The 20,271-nt window shown below is 38.3% G+C and overlaps 1 protein-coding gene and 1 long non-coding RNA gene across 4 annotated transcripts in view; one reads left to right on the top strand and one right to left on the bottom strand.

Moving 5' to 3' along the window:
- Positions 1 to 20,271, top strand: part of LOC136848745 (uncharacterized) — a 110,301-nt gene that overhangs the window by 17,058 nt on the left and 72,972 nt on the right. For 2 of the 3 annotated variants that reach the window (XM_067121321.1, XM_067121312.1), the window contains exons 2-5: positions 9,526 to 9,598; positions 9,736 to 9,852; positions 12,935 to 13,073; positions 13,620 to 13,736. In XM_067121321.1, the coding sequence (XP_066977422.1) occupies positions 9,558 to 9,598; positions 9,736 to 9,852; positions 12,935 to 13,073; positions 13,620 to 13,736 (414 nt within the window). In that variant the 5' untranslated portion in view covers positions 9,526 to 9,557. Of the gene's footprint in view, positions 1 to 8,931; positions 8,993 to 9,525; positions 9,599 to 9,735; positions 9,853 to 12,934; positions 13,074 to 13,619; positions 13,737 to 20,271 lie in introns of those variants that run through there. The other variant, XM_067121302.1, reaches the window with a different exon arrangement.
- Positions 4,717 to 9,637, bottom strand: LOC136848755 (uncharacterized). The gene is made up of 3 exons (XR_010856126.1): positions 9,505 to 9,637; positions 7,768 to 8,002; positions 4,717 to 7,230 (listed from the first exon to the last, which is right to left on the bottom strand). It is a non-coding gene; the product is annotated as an uncharacterized lncRNA (long non-coding RNA).

The raw sequence follows: 20,271 nt of genomic DNA on the forward strand, positions 1-20,271 counted from the left end.
TGTAAGAAAGGATAAAAAGCAATCTAAAAAGCGCGAATCTGTGGTTCATACGCTAAAAGCAGCCTGTAATTCCAAAACAGTGTCCAAGAGGTAATGAACCCCTTGAAACAACAATGAACTTAAAAGACGCTGCAAGCGTTCATATTTTCATCGGTAAATACGCGACGAACACTCATGTTCTCCATGGAAAACAAGGCCAGAGTGACTATCATTCCCCAATTGTTGGTAATAAAGTTCGGTGTCTGCGGAGAATGAAAGTATCCTATTACATTTATAGTTTGGGTGCGGCGCGTGAGTGTATAGGAATCATCCATCAGAGATTTTTTTTATGATTCTTAAATGATAAAATAAGTACAAACAAGGAGTGCCGGAATCTTATTTGGTAAGCATAAAATTTATTTTGAGAAAAAAGAGGGAAATCTGATACGTAAGGGAAGGAAGTTTGCAAATCTACAGCATTTAAGGCATCAGAGAAATTATGATTCATGGTCCATTAGCTAGAACTGTAGGGAAATTACAATTCTACACTTTCACCACATGAAATGGTAGATAATTAAGATATTTCACTGTCTATCTAAGCAGCACGGCCTTGCTCTGGTTTAGACTCATGGAATTTCTTCCTACATCCTTCTTCAGTCATCTCATATCTCTTCAACAGTACTCTTAAGGCTATTATAGTTCAAGACTTCATTACAAGGTACACTAGAAAAATCTTGCAGACCGTTACCTGTTAGCAATGGACTGAGACAATAGCCCAATCATAAGCTCTCCACAATGCTCTCAGATCGTTTGATGAAAAGTGTCCATGTCGTTATGCTTCTCATCGAACTGGGTAACTTGGGTTTTGCAGTGATTACAGGGGAGCTAGTGCTGCTTGCCTGTCACTCTGGAGTTCCTCTACCAATTTCCATCTTGAGTTTTAACACTCCGTAGTGTCTCTGCATTTGCTTCTGCTTCCATTCTCCCTTCATAAGCTCTCTGTCTTCCAGTGTTTTCTGTCTTTCAGCTTCTTTCCCTTTTTCTTTTGCCCTCTGCACGGACTAGGGCTTGCTGCTTACGAACAAAATCCCTCAATTCTTAGCTTTCCAAACACACGGTACACACCTTCTTTGTTAGCTCGAGAAGCTTTGCTGTATCTGTTACTGCCATGCTGAAATATACTTGACATCACACAGGAGCACTGCCACTTAAAATTTCCTAGTAGGTCAGCAGTTTTATTTCACTACGTGTGAGGAAGGGTCCTCGAAGAGCAATAGTCAATGCCTTTGCACCTAGTGTGATTAAAACTTGAAGTATATATAAGATTATACATACTTCTGGCTGACTGTACTTTTTTGTAGTGGTGCTTAGGGATTGTCCTTTGAACGGCTCCTTTCTCGAAGCAAACTGAAATGTTTGCGGTGACTGGAAGCACTGATTAGTTGAGACTTGGCCTGCCTTGCTCTTATGTTGTATGGTCTTGCCTTGGCTGGTCTTCTTTAGGAATACACCAACAACAAGTTGCTACTATGATTGCCTCCAGATCTCGAAAATTCTGGCATACACACAAACACTCTAGCAAAGAGTAGACAATATGTAATCTGGTTCAATTCGGGTAGGCTGGAAATATCTTGAACAAGCAAATTATGTAAAACATTTAATAAAACCATGATTTACATTCTTTTACACCAATTTAAATGCACCAAAATTACGTTAAAATTAATTTATTTAACTAAACTTCCAAAACATGAAAGTAAATGAAAATTTCACCTACACTGAAAATTGCAACATAGAAACGGTGCTAGGGGAAGCACACAAAAGAAACAGCCTCCATCTCATAACTGTATTTTGACACAAAAACGCACACTAACACATACACACACACACACACACACATATATATATATATATATATATATCATACATATATATATATATATATATATACAACACACACACACACACATATATATATATATATATATATATATATATATATATATATGTGTGTGTGTGTGTGTGTGTGTGTGTGTGTGTGTGTATACAGCATGTTACAGTTTCCAGATAGGAGAGCAACTAGTTTAGTGTACCAGTCCGGGTGGGATAAGCCAGAGAAAAGACTGTAGATGATAAGTGCAAAGTTATGGGATATGAATGTGGGCTGTGAATGGAATGTAGAATGACTGATGTTCCCAGGTGATACAGTACTGATTGGGGATAGTGAAGAGAAATGGCAGATTAGGGAAAGAGTTTAAAAGTGCTTGCAAAGTGAGAAAGTTGGGAGTAATTGGGGGAAAATAATAAGGTTATAAGGGTAAATGAGGACTAGGAAGAGTAATGAAAGGAAGCAGTAAATTCTTATAGTTATTTGAGCGTAAATATTATTGATGATAGTGAGGTGAGAGAAGAGGTGAGTGTCAAAACAAGTGAAGTAAGAAAACCAACAGAATGCAGGAAGAAGACTGAGGGAGAACTTAGTGCGTACGTATAGAACCCGAGATTAGAATGTATGAAAGGATGATCAGACCAACTATTTTCTGTGGAATTGAAATTTAGATGCATGCTGAATGCAAATGAAAGAAAATGGAAGCTGTAGAGAAGAACTGTTTATAGAATATTTGTAGTATTTATATTATTTTTGAGAAATATGGAGATACTGAGGAGTGATAAAATGATTATCATATGTGAAAGGATGCATTAGAGTGTTTTGAGGCGGTTCGGTCATGTGGAAACAATCGAGACTGACGTGGTGAAAAGAGTATAGATATTTCGGAAGTCGAGGGAGGAAGGAAGGAGAGGAAGCCCTAGAAAGTCAAGTATATATATATATATATATATATATATATATATATATATATATATATATATATATATATATATATATATTTCTTCGTTTTACCGTGCTTTTATACCCATTTTTATATGGGGTAAGCAAAAGTGCCTTCTTTGAAGGACTTTGATTTGGCGGTGGGGTAGGCCGTAACCTCGACCGCTGCCCTGCCTGACATCGCTTAGACCCCGGTACCGAACGTGTACATGTATTACCGAAACCCACGCTCCCTTTCTCCCAGCAGCATGAGGAGAACTGGGCGGGTAGTCCGACAGTTCGAGACGTGTGAGGTGTCTGTTATGTTTTTAGAAGATGTTGGAGTGGCTTTGTTTATGTGTGTATTAGTCTGTAACATCCATTTGCTTTCAGCAAACCTATCCATTGATTACATACGTAATCCCGGATGTCTACACGGATAGCAAAGTTTCCGCCTCTGACTGGTCGGCCGCGGGATTGAACCTCGCCACAGGCTTCTATGAAGTCTGTGGTTGCCACTCTACCAACCAAGCCATCGAGGCTCTATATATATATATATATATATATATATATATATATATATATATATATATATATATATATTTATATATATATATACATATATATATATATATATATTTATATATTTTATATATATATATATATATATATATATATATATATATATATATATATGAATATAAGAAGGCCCATAAAACACTATTTAAACGTTGAAACCATATATTTCTGGCACTTGCTTCTGTGCCCCTGTTCACTGGTAGAATATGGACAGAGAAATGTTACAAGGGTATATATACAAAACATAAAGGTGTGGCCTTAAGGCTCCGATGGGAATTGGTCTTTCTCCTCCTCCTTAGGAAACGGTCACCGTCATACCATCGGGGCCTCAAGGCCACACCTTTATGTTTTGTATATATACCCTTGTAACATTTCTCTGTCCATATTCTACCAGTGAACAGGGGCACAGAAACAAGTGCCTGAAATATATGGTTTCAACGTTTAAATAGTGTTTTATGGGCCTTCTTATATTAATATTACATTGTAGTATTACAGGAAAAGACATTCATATATATATATATATATATATATATATATATATATATATATATATATATATATATATATATATATATATATATACATACATATATATACATATATATATATATACACACACACATATATACATATATATATTAGGTGAAAGGTATTGGAAATGAAGGTTTTCAACATCCAGGAAGCGAGACCTAAAGGAGCAGTTTTAGTGAGGAGGTTTGACAAACTACTTATAAGCCTTGTTTGGGTGTATGATGAAAATAGTCTCGTGGAACTTTTTTATTTTGGAATCCATCCACGATTCGACAGTTCAAGCATGAACGTGGCAATGGTCATTGTATTTTTTTCTGGAAAGCCACACTTAACCACTGTGTAGAGAGTAACTATGTACTCCAGTGTTAGCTGATTTATTGCTCTTTTGCCCTTTCGGTGTATAATTCATATGCGTTAGATCCTACTTTTGTTCGCCTTTGTTTTTCTGACTAAATGATGTTTGTATACTGCATTCTCAAGTATCTCAGGGCATATGTTTAGAATAGACTAGTCACTTTTACAAGATACATAGGAATTAGTTATAGCCACTATATATGTATATATACACACACACACATATATATATATATATATATATATATATATATATATATATATATATATATATATAATAGGTAGGGCGTCATTTCAGATTTTTGTCGGGGGGTTAGCAAAGACGGTTTGGCGAGCGAAGTGAGCCTAATCAGCTGTTTTTTTCAGCTATTTTATGTGCTTTTTGTATATACTCCCACTACTGTTTATTTATCTCATTATCACTGGTAGCTAGTAGACAGAGAAGGATCAAGAAACGTCATATTTCCGAGAAATTTCATATATTTATGATTGCACATCTAAAAAGAAAACATGACTTTTTGTTTACATTTTAATGAAAATATACTTTATAAATCAAATTATAGTGCCATCGACTGGCAATGCCGGGCATTAATGAAAATTATGAAACAACTGCATCATTAGTGTAATGGAATTTATATTATGATTATGGAATAACAAGAAATAATGCTGATAATTTGAGTACCATAATGAAAATAAGTTAATATAAAAGTAATAATGTTGATAATTTGAGTACCAAAATCAAAATAGAATAGTGTACGATTTTTTAATTACATTCCTATATAGAATTACACCAATGGGTACCGACGGTGTCTCATGAGAGCATACTCATTCACTAACTCTTCCAAATCAAATGACTTAACCATATTATGTTTTTCTGTGGCCATCAGCAACAAGTAAGATAGCCGGTCACCCCCAGTTGTTGTTCGCAGGTAGTTCTTTACGTTTTAACACAGAAAAAAAAACCCTCATCACTAGCAGTAGTGATTGGAATGGTAAACAAAATTTTAAGGATAGTTAGCAACTCAGAAAAGGCAACTGGTAAGTTTTTAGGGCAGTGTACACATCGATTAGGTGGCCTTGTTTCTTTTGTTCTAAGAACACCTTTGCAGAATGAAGCTGTGAAACCAAGAGGACTGTATCAATGTGTGCACTGTAATGCTTTGCGACCAGAGTTAGTTTTTCCTCATCAAAGAACTACTTTGATGGACAGTCAAATGCAGAGAGAGACTGTAATAAATCTATGTTACTGCTGAACCTACGGTCAAATTCGGCAGTGCACTTATCCATTACTGGCAAATACAACTCTGTCTTCAAATGCTGTTTTAGTTTGATGTTCTGAGGTGATACCAATTGCCTAGTCGCTTCCCAGTCGCTTCCTAGTCGCTTGTGAGATACTCTTTCAGTCTGTTTGATGTTTGCTGTACTCTCTTGCTGCAAGCTAATCCCACAGTGGCACTTACCTCTGGTACATCAATTCCAAGTTTTCTAGTAAACTCTTGTGCCTCATCATACAACTTCTCATATTCTCTGCCAGCTCTCATATTTACCAGATTTGTTTTTGTGATTGAACCTACAGTCCTAACAATAGATATACCTTTCTCTTGAAGCTGCTCTGACAGACAATTTGTTTGCATGAACAATTTCTCCAATCTCCAAGATTCCATTCTTGACTTTAGACCAGATGCTTCCATAGAAGCTTCGTTACTTGACTCGGATAGAGAATATAGTACTGCCAGAATAGCTTCATAACGGACACGAATTTTGTAAATACTCCTGTACAAACAGACCATCTAGTTGCAACTGTTCTTTCTAATTCTAGTACCTGTTTTCCAAGCTCCTTCTGTGATTTAACAAAATGCTCATGTCTTGAGTTGCTATTTGAAATAAAGTTATACAAGTCTGTATGGTTGAGAAGAAATCTGCAAAGTCCAAGGTTCTTCACAAAATCAGTGAGGACTAGATTGAGCCCATGTGCATAGCAATGTATGTAGATGGCATGGGGAACTTTCTCTGCTACACGAGCTTGAACTCCTGAAGCCCCATCCACTCATAACGCTCGCCCCATCATAGCACTGTGCTATACAGTCTGATAGTTCTAATCCTAACTCGTCTAACTTCTTCAGAATGAAATTTGCAAGGGATTCGGCATCTAGTTTTTGCATGTGATAGGTACCACATCTCTCCTGGATTATTTTGCCATCAAAGAACCTGATTATTATGCTTCATTGCTCTTTTCTTAACTGATCTTTTGTCTCATCGACTAATATTGAAAAATACTTGGCCCTCTTAATTTGTGTAGATACATTTTTGAGAACTTTATTAACAAACACTTGTATTAAGTCATTTTGATACTCGGGGAACATGTAGTGGCCATACCGTGCTTGCATCTTCTTACGCAAATTTTCATTTGTGTCTGCTAACATATCTAGTGTCTCACGGAAGTTTCCTCTATTTTCTGAAGTTTCACTTTTATCATGGCCACGGAATGCTAAACCCTGCATACCTGGCAAACTTGTGACACGCAGCAAACACTTTACATGTTCTCTGTTAGCCTCTACTTCTTTTGACCTGTTGGCATCAAGTTGATCTTTGACTGAACTCTTTTTCGCTGTCGACTGCCTTAAAGTTCAACCACCTATAGCATAGCAGTGGCATGTCTTTCACTTTGAGAGTGTTTTTCTAATAAGTTTGAGGAATCCTTCCATTTTCTAAACCCCACATCAATAAATGTTTGCTTACCATGAGTCTCACCTTTTCTCTGTATGTTACTGCTAAAGTATCTACACGCAAAGCAATAGGCAGTCCTCCGATTTAGAATACTCAACCCACTCAAACCGTTTACAAAAGCCCACTTATTTTTTTGAGGAAATTTTTGAAGGTTAGGTTGCACCGGATTGTCACACTTTAATGAGCTGATGTCTAGGGGAAGATTGCTGCTAGGCACCTCAGGTTCGCACACAAGAGATGGAAGAATATGATATCTGCAACAGAAACACAAAATATACTGCTTATAGCTAACACAATAGTGGCCATACTATACATTGAGACAGTTTTAATCAAAACAAGTTTTGGTCAATATGCAATTTTGGCTGTTAATCGATTTTAATATTTGCCTTTTTCAACTTTTTTTTCGCATTAACTCATTCGATTATGACCATTTCTGTCGTAAATTGAAAAAAAAATGACAAAAAAACCTAACCTAACCTCCCCTGCATTTTTTTATTTGCAACGGAAATGAAGGTCATAAATGAGGATATGACTATCCCACTCTATTAAACTAAAATTTTGATTGAAAGAAAGGGTCAGTGACTCAGTTTACTTTCAGCCTAATTTGCGATAACAAATAGTGTAAGTAATTTAACTCAAATTGTTTCCTAGATCCTGAATACTGTGGTTAGGCTTGACAAGCATAAAGTATTTTAAAATTTTTAGCAGGATAGATTCATAAAATTTTATAATCGTCTATACATCGGTAATCACTATTCGGATAATTAAGTCTATAACCTAAGGCTACTTACCGTTCATGATGATGTACTAGTGATGATGAGGGTCCCGGATCAATATCTGTCTGTTTCTTAGGTTCAGGTTCAGTGGCACTGGCACAAATTTGTTCTTTTTCTATTTCAAGTTCCTGATGGTTTTTTTTATCCAATTCAGTTGAGGCAGCATGTTCTGGTTCAATTTCTTTCTTTTTCTTAGAAAAAAAAAAACTGTGTCTGCTGTGATTTTGAGCGTTTCATGATTAGAGTGCAGCTGTAACAAATTCAAATTATTAGCCTAGTCAGTAAACAAACACAAATATACATAATTATACACACACACACACATATATATATATATATATATATATATATATATATATATATATATATATATATATATATATATATATATATATATATATGTATGGTTTTCAGGCAGAAAAAATATTTATATAGCGTCGTATAATTATCCGGTCAATTTTTCAACAATACCCAAATCACGGAACATGTTGTTAACATCAGATCACTCTAAACACTGTTGCTTTAGGAAATTCGAAACTATCTCGAGAGACTCGAGAGCGACTGCAACGGTCGCTTACTGAGCTCCCTGAACATGACTTGAACCCGTACTGTACTCAGGCTCAGTCAGCTATTCAAAATGTAAACAAAAATTCGTAGCGAACTAAAAAAAAAAAAAAAAAAAAGTGACATTATTGATGAAGAATGTATTGGATGTTGTTAGGGAAAACTTTATTAATTGAAATTTTCTGGATCATCCCTTCCTCTGCAGGCCTAATAATAGGTTACGACTACGGGCAGACAGACATACACACACACATACATACATACATATAGAAAGACACATAGGCAGACAAACAAACAATGTGTGATGGGGGAAATATAGATAGATAGATAGACAGACAGAGAGATAGATAGGTAGATAGATAGATAGATATTACTTAATGTGATGACATTTGAATTTCGGTAGGAACAGTGGAAAACCAGCTGCTGTTACGTCTTGGGGCTTGGGGGGTGAGGGGGGGGCAAGTTGAGGGTTGGGGCGGGCAGCTTGAGTCTTGGGGGTGGCACCTGGCACGCCCCCCCCCAATTGACGCCCCTGTTTAAATTGTAATAACCACAATGCCCTCCTAACTTTTTGATTTCCTTACACTCTTAGGATACGCTTGTCACTACTCAGCCTTATGAAGAGATATTATGAGTAACAGAACGGTTTCACGTTACCCACTTGGCCACGAAGAAGGTAATTAGACTTTGTTTTGATACTCCGGGTACGGGTTCGAATACTACTATGGATGTCAGAGTTTCTTCATATTCCTTCATTTGTATCTAAAGAGTACGGAGAAACTGAGAAATTAAGAGGGCACTGTGAGTTTAACATTTACAAACATATCTGGTAAAAGTGAATATATATATATATATATATATATATATATATATATATATATATATATATATATATATATATACTGTATATAGAGGACGCTTCCTAAACCCCAGTGAAGACTTCTAAAAAGGATTTTTTTAATCTGGAAAGACCAGAAACTCGAAAACCGTCAACTTTTAAATACTTGCAAATCTTCTTTATCTGATTTTGATTCCTGACTCAACGATCAAGATATAATTTGTTACACAAGAATTCCTTTATAAAGACTCACTACTTTCAAATTGTGTGAGGAAAGTGTATTTCGTGAATAAAAGAAGAGTATTTGTCATGACAAAATATACAATATATGGAAAATTTGAGTTACTAACCTTTTTTTAATTTTCTTTCAGCGGTTTCTCAGTCACCCACCTGGAACCACAATATGGTTTATACCTCAGGCAGAGGAAGTGGCCGTCTTCCAAGGTAAGGAAGGAATCTGCTATCGGAAAATAATAAGAAAATTCACACGAATTTGTTGCTTTGAAAGGCATTGTGCTACATATATTACTTTGGAGAGGGGATGACTGAAAGTGTTTCTGTTCATTCTTTCTTTGCTATAGCCTGGAAGCACCTGAGGAGCATGCGCGAATGTTTCAGACTTCGCCAGCAGACCTCCGAGGAGTAAATTATTCCAAGATCAAAGAGAAGAACCGACACAGCAGCTCTACAGTAGAAAAGTCAGTGTTTTCTTTTAGTTTCGAACATTTCTATGATGAGATCTTGTGATCACAGGGGTGATGATAGCGGTTGAATAAATTATTATAATTACTTTTCCTTCTCTCGAAATCAGGTGCCAAATGGCCATCACTTAAGGTTATCACGTATTCCATTCTATTTTCGGCTCCTTGTCCTCGATTCTTCCCTCGGTAGCCTCTTTCAGTAACCATGCCGTACCGTGAAAATAAATGAAAGAACACCGAATACATAATAAGTGAGTGTTATATCAATGTCCAGAATAGTTTCCCCTTCGTGTTACACTAGCGTACCTTTCCGTCCGCACTGTGGTCAGACGGAGTTTGAGTAAGAGAACTACAAAAACGTCAGCGGTTACTTAGTCGATGAAATTTATTAACATCAGCTTTGTGTTATTCAATTCGCCTTATATCTATATCTGCGACGTTAGTTAATATTAAATAGATCATGTGTGGTCAAATAAAAACTCCATAAGTTACCGTTAGAGTTCGGTCATAGCTACGAGTGTGGCAGGGTTCTTGATGGTGGAGATAATGGCTTTATACCAGGTGTGTTAAAGCACCATAAAAGATATAACAATACAGGGTTTATTTATGCAACGGCGTATCACAGGAAGTAACGATAAAGTCTGGCCGATCATACTCCAGTATTGGTAGTCAGGGATTGTCCTTGAAATGGCTCCTCTCACACAACAAATCACTAAAATGTTTATGTTGAACTAAAAGCACTGTTCTTTTTTCTGTCTGCATCAGATGACTGGAGACTTCAGACTTGCCTTTTTTGTCTTATTTTGTCTTGCTTCACCAACCGCGGACTGCTACCTATGAAGGTGGGTTGGGGGTCGGCCTGCGTGTATGACGTATTATTATTGACGTGGTGCAGTGGCATCTGTAAACAGAGCTTATAGGCAGTGTGGTTCGTTAGTGTCAGCTGCCAATGGCTTTATACTTGCGAGATTACTTGCAGTAAAAGAAAAAAAATATATAAAATTTTTTCTCGCCACTTATTTTGACATGTTTTCCTTCAGGCGATTGTAACTCGTGGATGTAGTCTGGCAGGGGTATTTCCTTTAAAACGGCTGCTCGCTTTCAGCGAACGCTAAAATAAATTCCCTTGAACTGATAACACTGTATTCTTCTTTCTGCGTGAAACTAATCTCGCCTTTTGTCTTGTTTTCTCTTCAGAAGCTCTCTGCTTTTCAGCTTCGCGTATTTGCATTTCAGTTTTCGCTCTTCTCTCCCTGCTTGGGCTAGGTCTAGTTCCCTCACTTCTCTGCCTTCTAACCCCACCTCTCTTGCTAGTCCACAAACTTTGCTGTCTTTTGCCGAGGCTTTATTATACTTAAACTCCAGGCTAATACAGCAGAATTGCACCGAAGCACTGCCACTAGAATTATATGTCACAACACCCAAGAAAATTAGGATCATGTCAAGATTAGCGAACCCAACATCTCCATGTCAAGAACAGCGAACCCACTGATCCTTATGTAAAGAATGGCCAACCTTTTCCGGTCCGAACTCCAATTCCACATGAGGGCTAGTACTAAACACGGCGAAACAGTGATTCATCTACAATTTCGCCGCGTTTAGTACTAGCGGGGGGGGGGCGTCAAATGTATTTCGGCTTGTTTAGTAGCCTACTAGCCCCTTGGGGATCAAATGTCTGGTATCGAAGTGTTCATGTCTACAACAGCGACCCCGATTATTCATTCCCATGTAAAGAATAACGAACCCAATAATCTTCTTGTAAAGAATAGCGAACACCGCTGTGAGTGGGTTCGCTAATCTTGACATAATCCGAAAATTAATAGTAAAGTGAGCAGTAACAATATATCTCCACACTCAGTGAAGAATTCTGAAAATAATTAAGGGAACACCCTCTGAACAGCTGAGCAGTTCTAATAGCTCCATGCTGCTATTTTCAAAGGCACTTAAAATCCCACTAAAGTATTAGCAGTTAACAGCAGAACTTTTTGATTCTACAGTTTAATATATGAATCACTGAAAAACTGGGGAGATGAAAAGCTCCTAAACCAAGTGAGCTAAACTAAACTCGATGGAGATTAAAAAAAAAAAGGAAAGCATTCCGTATGGTTGTTCTTGCTGTACGAGGATGGGGTCAATTTTTTATTCGGCCTGGGGATGGGGCGAGAGAGACTGAATGGACAGAGGTGGCACTTTCAAACCTGTGTTCCTTCTTTGTTTTTACTATTATGTCACCAGTTTGGAGGCTCACTCTTCAAAAATATTGAAGCTATTGAAGGTCAAAGTTTAGTTATGAATTTTAGTATAGCTAGTCATTAATCTTAGAATGTTCGTGCTGATGAAACTACTGGACATGTGGAAGTATTCTTTGTAATTTGTGGGAATAATTATTTGATCAATATATTGATTTTTCATAGTTTATTTTTCGCTTCTCCATTTCTTTCGGTGTAATTGAATGCTTTTGCTGTTGAGCCCTTAATCTTGGAGCATTTTGCTTTTATATCTAAGGTTGTAGTGAGCTTGTAACAGTCGCAACAATAATAATAAACTCTTCATGGAGTTTAGACTACTTTTTTTTGCTAAAGAAAAATTCAAGCGTCTCTCTGCAAAGTGTGAACGAGTCACTTCACCCCTCGAATGACTCTCGTTACAACCTCAGCATAAAATATGCTTAAAACTTATTGATCATGGCACACTAAGACTTGTAGTTGCTGGATTTCTTGGCCAATATTAGCTTATTGGTTCAGGCTTACAATGACGATAGCAACAAACCACAAGTAAGTGCTAAACCACTAAAACTACCTTTAACCCGAGTTAGCTGACATACAGTTATTTACTTGAAAATGCACAATCAGAATATTGCCATGCATTTTCAATTCCTAGAAACTTATTATTACGGAAAACAGAATCAGAACAGAAATGACCGTTTATTTATTTTTTGCGGAACATATAGGCACATACCTTGTTCATCTTTTATCCGGTCTTCAGTTATATTTGGCATATATTCTTATTAAAACTATTTTACAAGATACATATATTTTGAATCAAGCTAGTCCATTTGTTTATGTATGCCTCTTTTTAGGGTGACGTTTTTACCAGTGTTGGATGATGGTGAGCTTCATCCGATGCCATATTATGTCACTGCTGAAATTGCGTTTCCAGCCCTGGCCGAAGTGCCATGGATGGCCGATGAAAAGAGGAAGATGAAAGCGCAGGTGGAGGTAAGACTGACGTCCATAAAGTTTCCAAGATTCTGTTGTAAGCTTCTCAGTAGGCAGGAATTGCATCTGCCTTTGTAGAGAGAGATGATCACATACTGAAATATGTTCATATAGCAAGCAGTTCCATTGGCAACTCTTGGAGCAGCTCAGCGTTTTCTATGGAACTAGACTGAAGTCTTCGGTTGAATTGAGCATAAATTTGGTTACTCTTTTTTATACGATGACTCATAGAAACAATTGTTGCCTTATAATGGATTTCGATGAATCATAAAATGATTGTTACGTTATAATGGACTATGACAGGAATTGGTGACAACTATTGCTATGGCAGATTGCATTTTCTTGACTCAAAGATAGCCTCTTGCCTCAGGTAAGAATTACAAACAACATAATGTGGAATATGAATTTTTAGTTATTAAAGCGAAGTGCGTCAGTCATCAGAATTTTTATCCCCACCACAGTTTACTTTTAAGTTATCAATATGAAGTTGCAAATACTCTATAGTACTAAAGAGCTAAATCATAATTATCATCTTCCGTCTGACAGAGATTCAACAGAGATACGAGGCTTCAAACGGACCTTCTCGATGAGATAGTCGGAGACGCTATTCAAGATGAGATCGTAGCCATTGCTTCCATTACTCTCGAGCAAAGCAAATATGAGGTGGGACATTATTGTGTTATATTGAACAGGATCGTTATGGTTCACGGGATCTGTTGCGCTTCTCGCTGACTTGTTTGTAAATGAGTGTGAGGAAACTGAATGACACTGCACAGCGGGAACGCCCTACCTGCTGCAGAAATAAAGGGGGAAGGTTTACTGTAGATATACAGTACCATTTTTCCCATATAAAGAATTTTTATGCCATTCTGTCTTCCATTACTAGGTGATTTATATGCCAAGGTAAGCGAAGTGAAGTTGGCGCTGTGGTAAATATGAAGTTATAGGGGGTAAATGGGAATAGTCTTCTGGAAATACCGTATGTATGGAAAAGCAACTGGTTGTTAGAAATGCATGATATCCAAATGAAACATTTGAGTATATTTGGGAAAGAGAAAATGGCGAGCAAAATTTTTTAGATTGTTTCAGTACAGAATAGATGGGCGAGCAGGTTGATAGATACTATGGAGAGAAGAGAAATGGCGGGAGGTAGAACTGATCTTTATTCAGATGATGGGAAAGTGAAGATGCACAAGTCTCAAATTAGAAAAATACGGGTGAAAATGTAGCAGTAAGTGTAAATAAGACTATTTTATTTGATGAGAAGGAAGCCAAAATAGCATATAAGCAGAATGAAGATGAAACAAAGGCCAGGGTTATAGATGCGGAAGTGGAAGGAATATATATATAAAAAAGAGCTAATTATCCTCTGAGGGCCTCCATAATGGCCCCATTTGCCCAGATAATACACATTCAATGATTCAATGAATCTGGCCTTCTGCTTAACCCATTCACTATGCTCTACCTTCCCTTCACTCTATTCTACCTCCCTTCACTCTGTTCTACCTCCCTTTCACATGTTCTACCCTCCCTTCCTTCTCTTCTACCTTCCCCTCACTCTGTTCTACCTTCCCTTCACTGTTTTACTTCTTTTCACTCTGTTCTGCCGCCCCAAACTTTGTTCTACCTCCATTCACTCTGGTCTAACTCCCTTCTCTCTAATCTACCTCCCTTCTCATAATGGAGTTCCTTACAGCAATATTGATTCATTTAACTCCCTCCACATCATCTCGCCATCAGAGTACATTACTGTTATCCTCATTTTTCCATTTATCATTGTTTAATTGGATTAAGTGGATCGTCAATTATTCGATGTACTGTACACCTAGTTTTAAGAAGTAAAATTTCTGAAATTTGCATTTACATGTGCCTTTAAAACGATTCTACAATTGCTCATATTCTAAAAAATTTCCCCGGGGGCTTACAGCGGCGCCCCCCCCCGCCCAACCCCTAGCTGCTTTGGCTCTCTTCGTTGGCCTCCCACCCGATAAGAGGGGCCCAAAGTGGGGCTGCGCCCCCCGGGTCCCAAAATGTCTAGGAACGCCCCTGCACGCGTAGTCATGAACAGGCGCAAATAGTCCTATTGTAACTGTTATTTATTTTTAATTTAAGTTAAGAGATCAAATTTTGCGACAGGAGAAGGTAACAAGTTAGTTGAAGAATTAAGAAATTCCCATGAACATGTACTTATGCTATACTCCGAAAATAGAAAGGCTAAGTAGGTTCTTCCAACAATTTCTGGAAACTATCAACAATTGCTTCGTTATTATTTCCAGAAGCTTCCAGCAGGTTCATTCAAGAATTTTATCCAGCTTGTATTTGCTTACTGGACAAGGTAACTTGTACTTGCAGAGAATTATGTGAAGATTTTTATAGAGTCCTTCATAAGAATGGTAGAAGTAAGGGAGAAAGCAGGCCGAGTGCTAGAGTAATAGTTGAGTAACTTGAGTAGTGTTGCTGCAACCTCAAGTCGAACCAAGGATTCTGTTGTTTTTCTCCATCAGAAGAGATGCGAACTACCCTATATCGTCGTCATCTGGTTTTTAACTCTTGGTCTCTAACTCAACAGCTATTATTAAAGCGTACATTGCAGCAAGGACACTATGGTACTACAGAGAATGCTGTAAGAACAACAAAGAGCAAAGGTTGGTGGTTTGCACAAGTTGTTGGCGGAACCTAGGTCTACTTAAACTTTGCAATTTTCAGAGTATACCTAGGCTAAGTACATGTTCCTGAAAATGTAATTTTTCAGTTAACCTGTTACCTTCTCCGACTGCAAAATTAGATGTCCCTTAGCCCCAGTTCAAAATATAAATAGTAATTACATCTTCCGAGAATTTTCGGTAATTCTTCGTACTTTTGCTACGGGCAGAATTCAAATTCGCACATTTCTTGCCATTTCAACTAACCTAGCCTGAGTACGCATTCAGCATTCGCAGTTTTGATTAGCCTAACCTAGCCTATAGATTCAAGTTCGGCGTCCAATCCAAAAAGTAATGCTAACGTTGAAAAGAAAGTCTGTCCTGTGAAGGGCAAAGTAATACATCGACACATTAACAAATTCCAGAAAAATTCAAATTCCACTGAAATTAAATCCAGTCACCACTAGAAAATTTCACCCTCACTGCTCAAACTAAAACCCTTCCGAAGGTGGTAGCCGTATAAATAACAATGTAAACTAATGTTAAAAGTGATAATATCAAACACTGCAAGTTTTGTAGTGGTGTTAGACATAAGATCAAATGCACCAAATTTGAGAAATCAGTTGACAGTCAAAGGAGGGGCTCTTCACGTGGCTTATGCATATTGTGCAACAGTAGCAAACATGGTTCAGCCAATAATCTGGGTAAGGACAATAAACTCAGTTTTCCAAGTATTATTTGCAAATCATATGCTCACATTTCTGCACTATGCCCTAACAGGAGTAATGGTTGGGCATCCACAAATATATGTGTAAATGTTCAACACATCAAAACTTGTTACTGTATCAACCTTTAATGCTTACTGTGTTGTCAGTAAAATTTCATGGTGTTCACTCCTGCACTGTTAGGTGCCTTCAAGATATGGTGAGTCAGAGAAGTTATCTGTCCATGTCTGTTGCTGAGGAGCTTAGGAGGCCTATGAGTATGCCTTCTACCCACATGTTGTCACTACTTTTTTGGGTGCTACCGAGCATCAGTTTGGTGAATGTCTAATGTATGTGTGAGAAAAAGTTTCTTATTGCTATGTTGGCCAACCCGGAATTTGACATTTGGTCGCATGTTTCTTAGCTTGATGTGGCTATCAACATCATCAACAAAGGTTATTCTCTAGCTAAACCATCTCTAGGTGCAAATGGTGAATGTGGTAGGTTCTGCTTGGAGTACACCACTGGCCTGTTCCCTTTGGAAATGTGATGCATTTCCTCTACCCTAACCAAGTGACTCTTATCAGTGTACACCAACAAGTTGCAACAAATCCTGGCGTAGAATATCGGGACATTGTTCCTAAGGAGGAAAATGTTTCTTCATTTCAAATCAACTTTGAACATTTGCCCAGAAAGTCTTACTGCTGTCCATTAGAGACCTTGTTTCCTGACAGCTCCGTCGAACAGGAACTCAAACAAATGTTTAGCCTAGACTCCTTGGGTTATCAGGAGGAGGCAAGCCATCATCACAGTATGACCTTGCCAAGATTGAAGAATTTAGGCAAGGCATCACAAACTAAGACAACAAATATTACGGCAGTCCTCCATGGAAGGATGACCTTATTGAGAAGTTCCCCTCCAATCATGAAGTTGCTCTTACAGTTCTGAAAAGAGTAGTTAAAAATTTGGAACAAAAGAGGTTACTGACTGCTTACCAACAAGTCTGTCACAACTAACTTGAGGATGGAATCATTTAAGACTGACAGATATATTTGGATTTCTCATAGGCCAGTCGTTAAAGACGAACTCAATGTCACCACTAAGATTAGGCCTGTATTTAATTGCTCTTTGAAGATCAACAATGCTCCTTCTCTCACTGAAGCTGCATACGCAGGCATCAACTCAATGGGCAACACAGTTAAATTGTCCCTGTACAGTACTTCAGATCAAATGACATACACCTGTAGTCTTGGTAAGTGACATAAAACAAGCATTCCTGCAGATTATGTTAGAAAAGAAGAAGATAAAAACAGAATTTGTTTCTTTATGAAACGAGACAGTTAGTAGCCTACAGGTACAAAACAGTAATTTTTGGATTCAGTGCTAGTGCATTCATTCTCAAGTGTCATCAGACATCATGCAACCCAGTTTGGTGATGATGAATTTTCAAGAATACTGAACAGAACTTTTATGTGGGCAATCTCATCGTTACTGTCAACTCACCTGATTTCCTCAAGAAAGTTTATAGTCTGTCAACCGTATGCAACAAGGTGGTTTCTGTCTTAGATCGTGGAACTCCAACCATCAAGCACTTGTATCAGCCATGGCAAAAGATGGTAGTCTTGCCACCCATGGCAGCAAATATGAAAAGGTCCTGGGTCTTAAATATTTCATGGACAGTGATTTCATTCAAATAGCTGACAATGTGCTAGAGCCTTCAGCTAATACTAAGAGATCAATTCTGTCTCAAATATCCAAAGTTGTTCGCATATGGGTACAAACCCACGACATTCTGTGATCTGGATATCCTTAGACATTCGTGTGCATACAGCTGTGAATAGACTTGTTTTGAAGTGTAGCACTAGCTACTTAAGGTGTACCCAGGACCTTGCACCCTCAATTTGTTCTTAGCTGTTGCAGCTGAAAGACACGCTTTTATATGCTCTGTGTATTTGCTACTCACTTTGTGAACTTTGGATTTTTCACTTGCCTTTCCTATTTTCTTAAGTGTTAGTGAACAGTGTTGTGTTTTTCCCCATAATTTCCTCTCTGACGGAAGTAATAGTGTATTTTTGAGTGTCTCTAGTGCGTTTTTCTTCCAGTCATGAAAGTCACAGTTAAACCAGTGTCTCATTGATGTATGGGGACTACAGGAAAAGGAGGGCTTGTGGAAAATTTTTGTCCCAGCTTGATGTTAATTCGCATTCTGTGTATTCAAAGTGCAGAAGACAAGATTGTTCTCGAACATTGATTTGTCGAGAGTGCGAATCTTAGACAGCATCTCAATGGAAAAAGTTTGAAAAAAGGGGGGGACGAAACCTATGCCGCCTTCCATAGAAAAACTCCCCCTCCATTACCTGCACCCCATCTCCCGCCGTCTTTGCTTTCTCCCCATTGCCTGTTACTCTGGGTAGAAACCTGTCAATTTCTGCCCCCAGATCAGAAGACATTTAGCAAGAGATGATGTCAGCTCTTGTCTAAATTTTTCAATAAAGGAGCAGAGAATGTTAGTGAGATGACTAGTGTGGCAAAGAAAACAGGGAATAGCAAGAGCAGGATTAAGGAATGTAGCAGTTTCCCATCTAGCCCCAAACTGGGTCCCAGCGGATACCAGCAGAGTAGGGGGAGGGCTGCCTCTTCCGAATCAGTTAACTCGGTACCAGGTCCCAGCTGTGCTTACAAAAGAGAAGCAGATCTGCCTCTTGTGACTTACACTTCTCCTCTGATCTTTCGCCAAGAACTTCGAAATACCGCTGTCCTAATTCTTCTCTAGTGTGGAAGGATTACCAGTCATCATCTTCATCCAAGAGCATCTCCTGATCTTGTTCCAGAAGCATGGCTCAGCACGTTGCTTCCTAGAGACGAGTAAAACGCAGCAAGAAACTCCTTACCTCCTGTCGCAGATGCTGTTTCGTCACTTTTAGAAGCGTGATTTGGCACGGTACCTCCCTTAGTATGAAGGGACAAGGAGAGAGAAGTATGCCAGTCCCTCGCAGATCCGGCACCGAGTGGACATTCCCCATCACACACGGTCTCTGGTCACCTCCCGTTCCCACTTAGGAAGCGTAACGCGGCACTGTGACCCCGCAAGAATAAGCAGTATGAAGATAAGAACCATCTGGTACCAAAATGATCCAGGCAACGGGTTGGCACCCCTCCTACCACTAGGCCTGATGTTCCCCTTCACAATCGTTTCAGTAGTCGGAATATAGAAGATGAATTTAGAGTTAGGCCGCTGTGGATTAGCAGACACGTTTCACGGAAGTGGTCTCGGTTGTGGTCACGTTCTTTCTCAAGAAATTACCATGTTGTATTTGAGTCTCCTCCCCCTCTTACCATTCTACAAGAGCCTCAGTCAGTAAGAGAAGAAGATATCGGGTTTCCCTTGCATTTCTCCAACTAAGGTATGGGAACTGACACTGAGTCACCAGTCCGTAGGGACGACCAAGAACGAACCAGACCTTCTAATGAAGCATTTCATCTGCCTCCGATTAACTAAAATGGTAAAGTTGGCAATAAAAGAATTGGGTGTTTTAATAGCAGGAGAAGAAGGTATATTCCAGACAAGCCAACCTCACTTCCCAGGATTGTTAACTGAACTCTGCCGGTTGTCTAATAACACTTCTTTGGATTTTTTACAAGAGATAGGATAAACTTTGGATTTTTTACAACAGATAGGATAAAATTTCACCAGTGCCGAGATGGTAAATCTTGAATGAACTTTGGGAAGGACTCTGAGAGTGTCCTCTTGGCTTGACAATTGTCAAGGGGCATTGTTAAAGCTTATTGAAGGAATTGTCTCTAATAATTTTTGGTTAGTGATAAAAGACTTCTTCCCTCCATCAGGTAAAG

The sequence above is a fragment of the Macrobrachium rosenbergii genome, chromosome 2 (genome assembly GCF_040412425.1).
Source record: "Macrobrachium rosenbergii isolate ZJJX-2024 chromosome 2, ASM4041242v1, whole genome shotgun sequence".
Taxonomy (NCBI): domain Eukaryota; kingdom Metazoa; phylum Arthropoda; class Malacostraca; order Decapoda; family Palaemonidae; genus Macrobrachium; species Macrobrachium rosenbergii.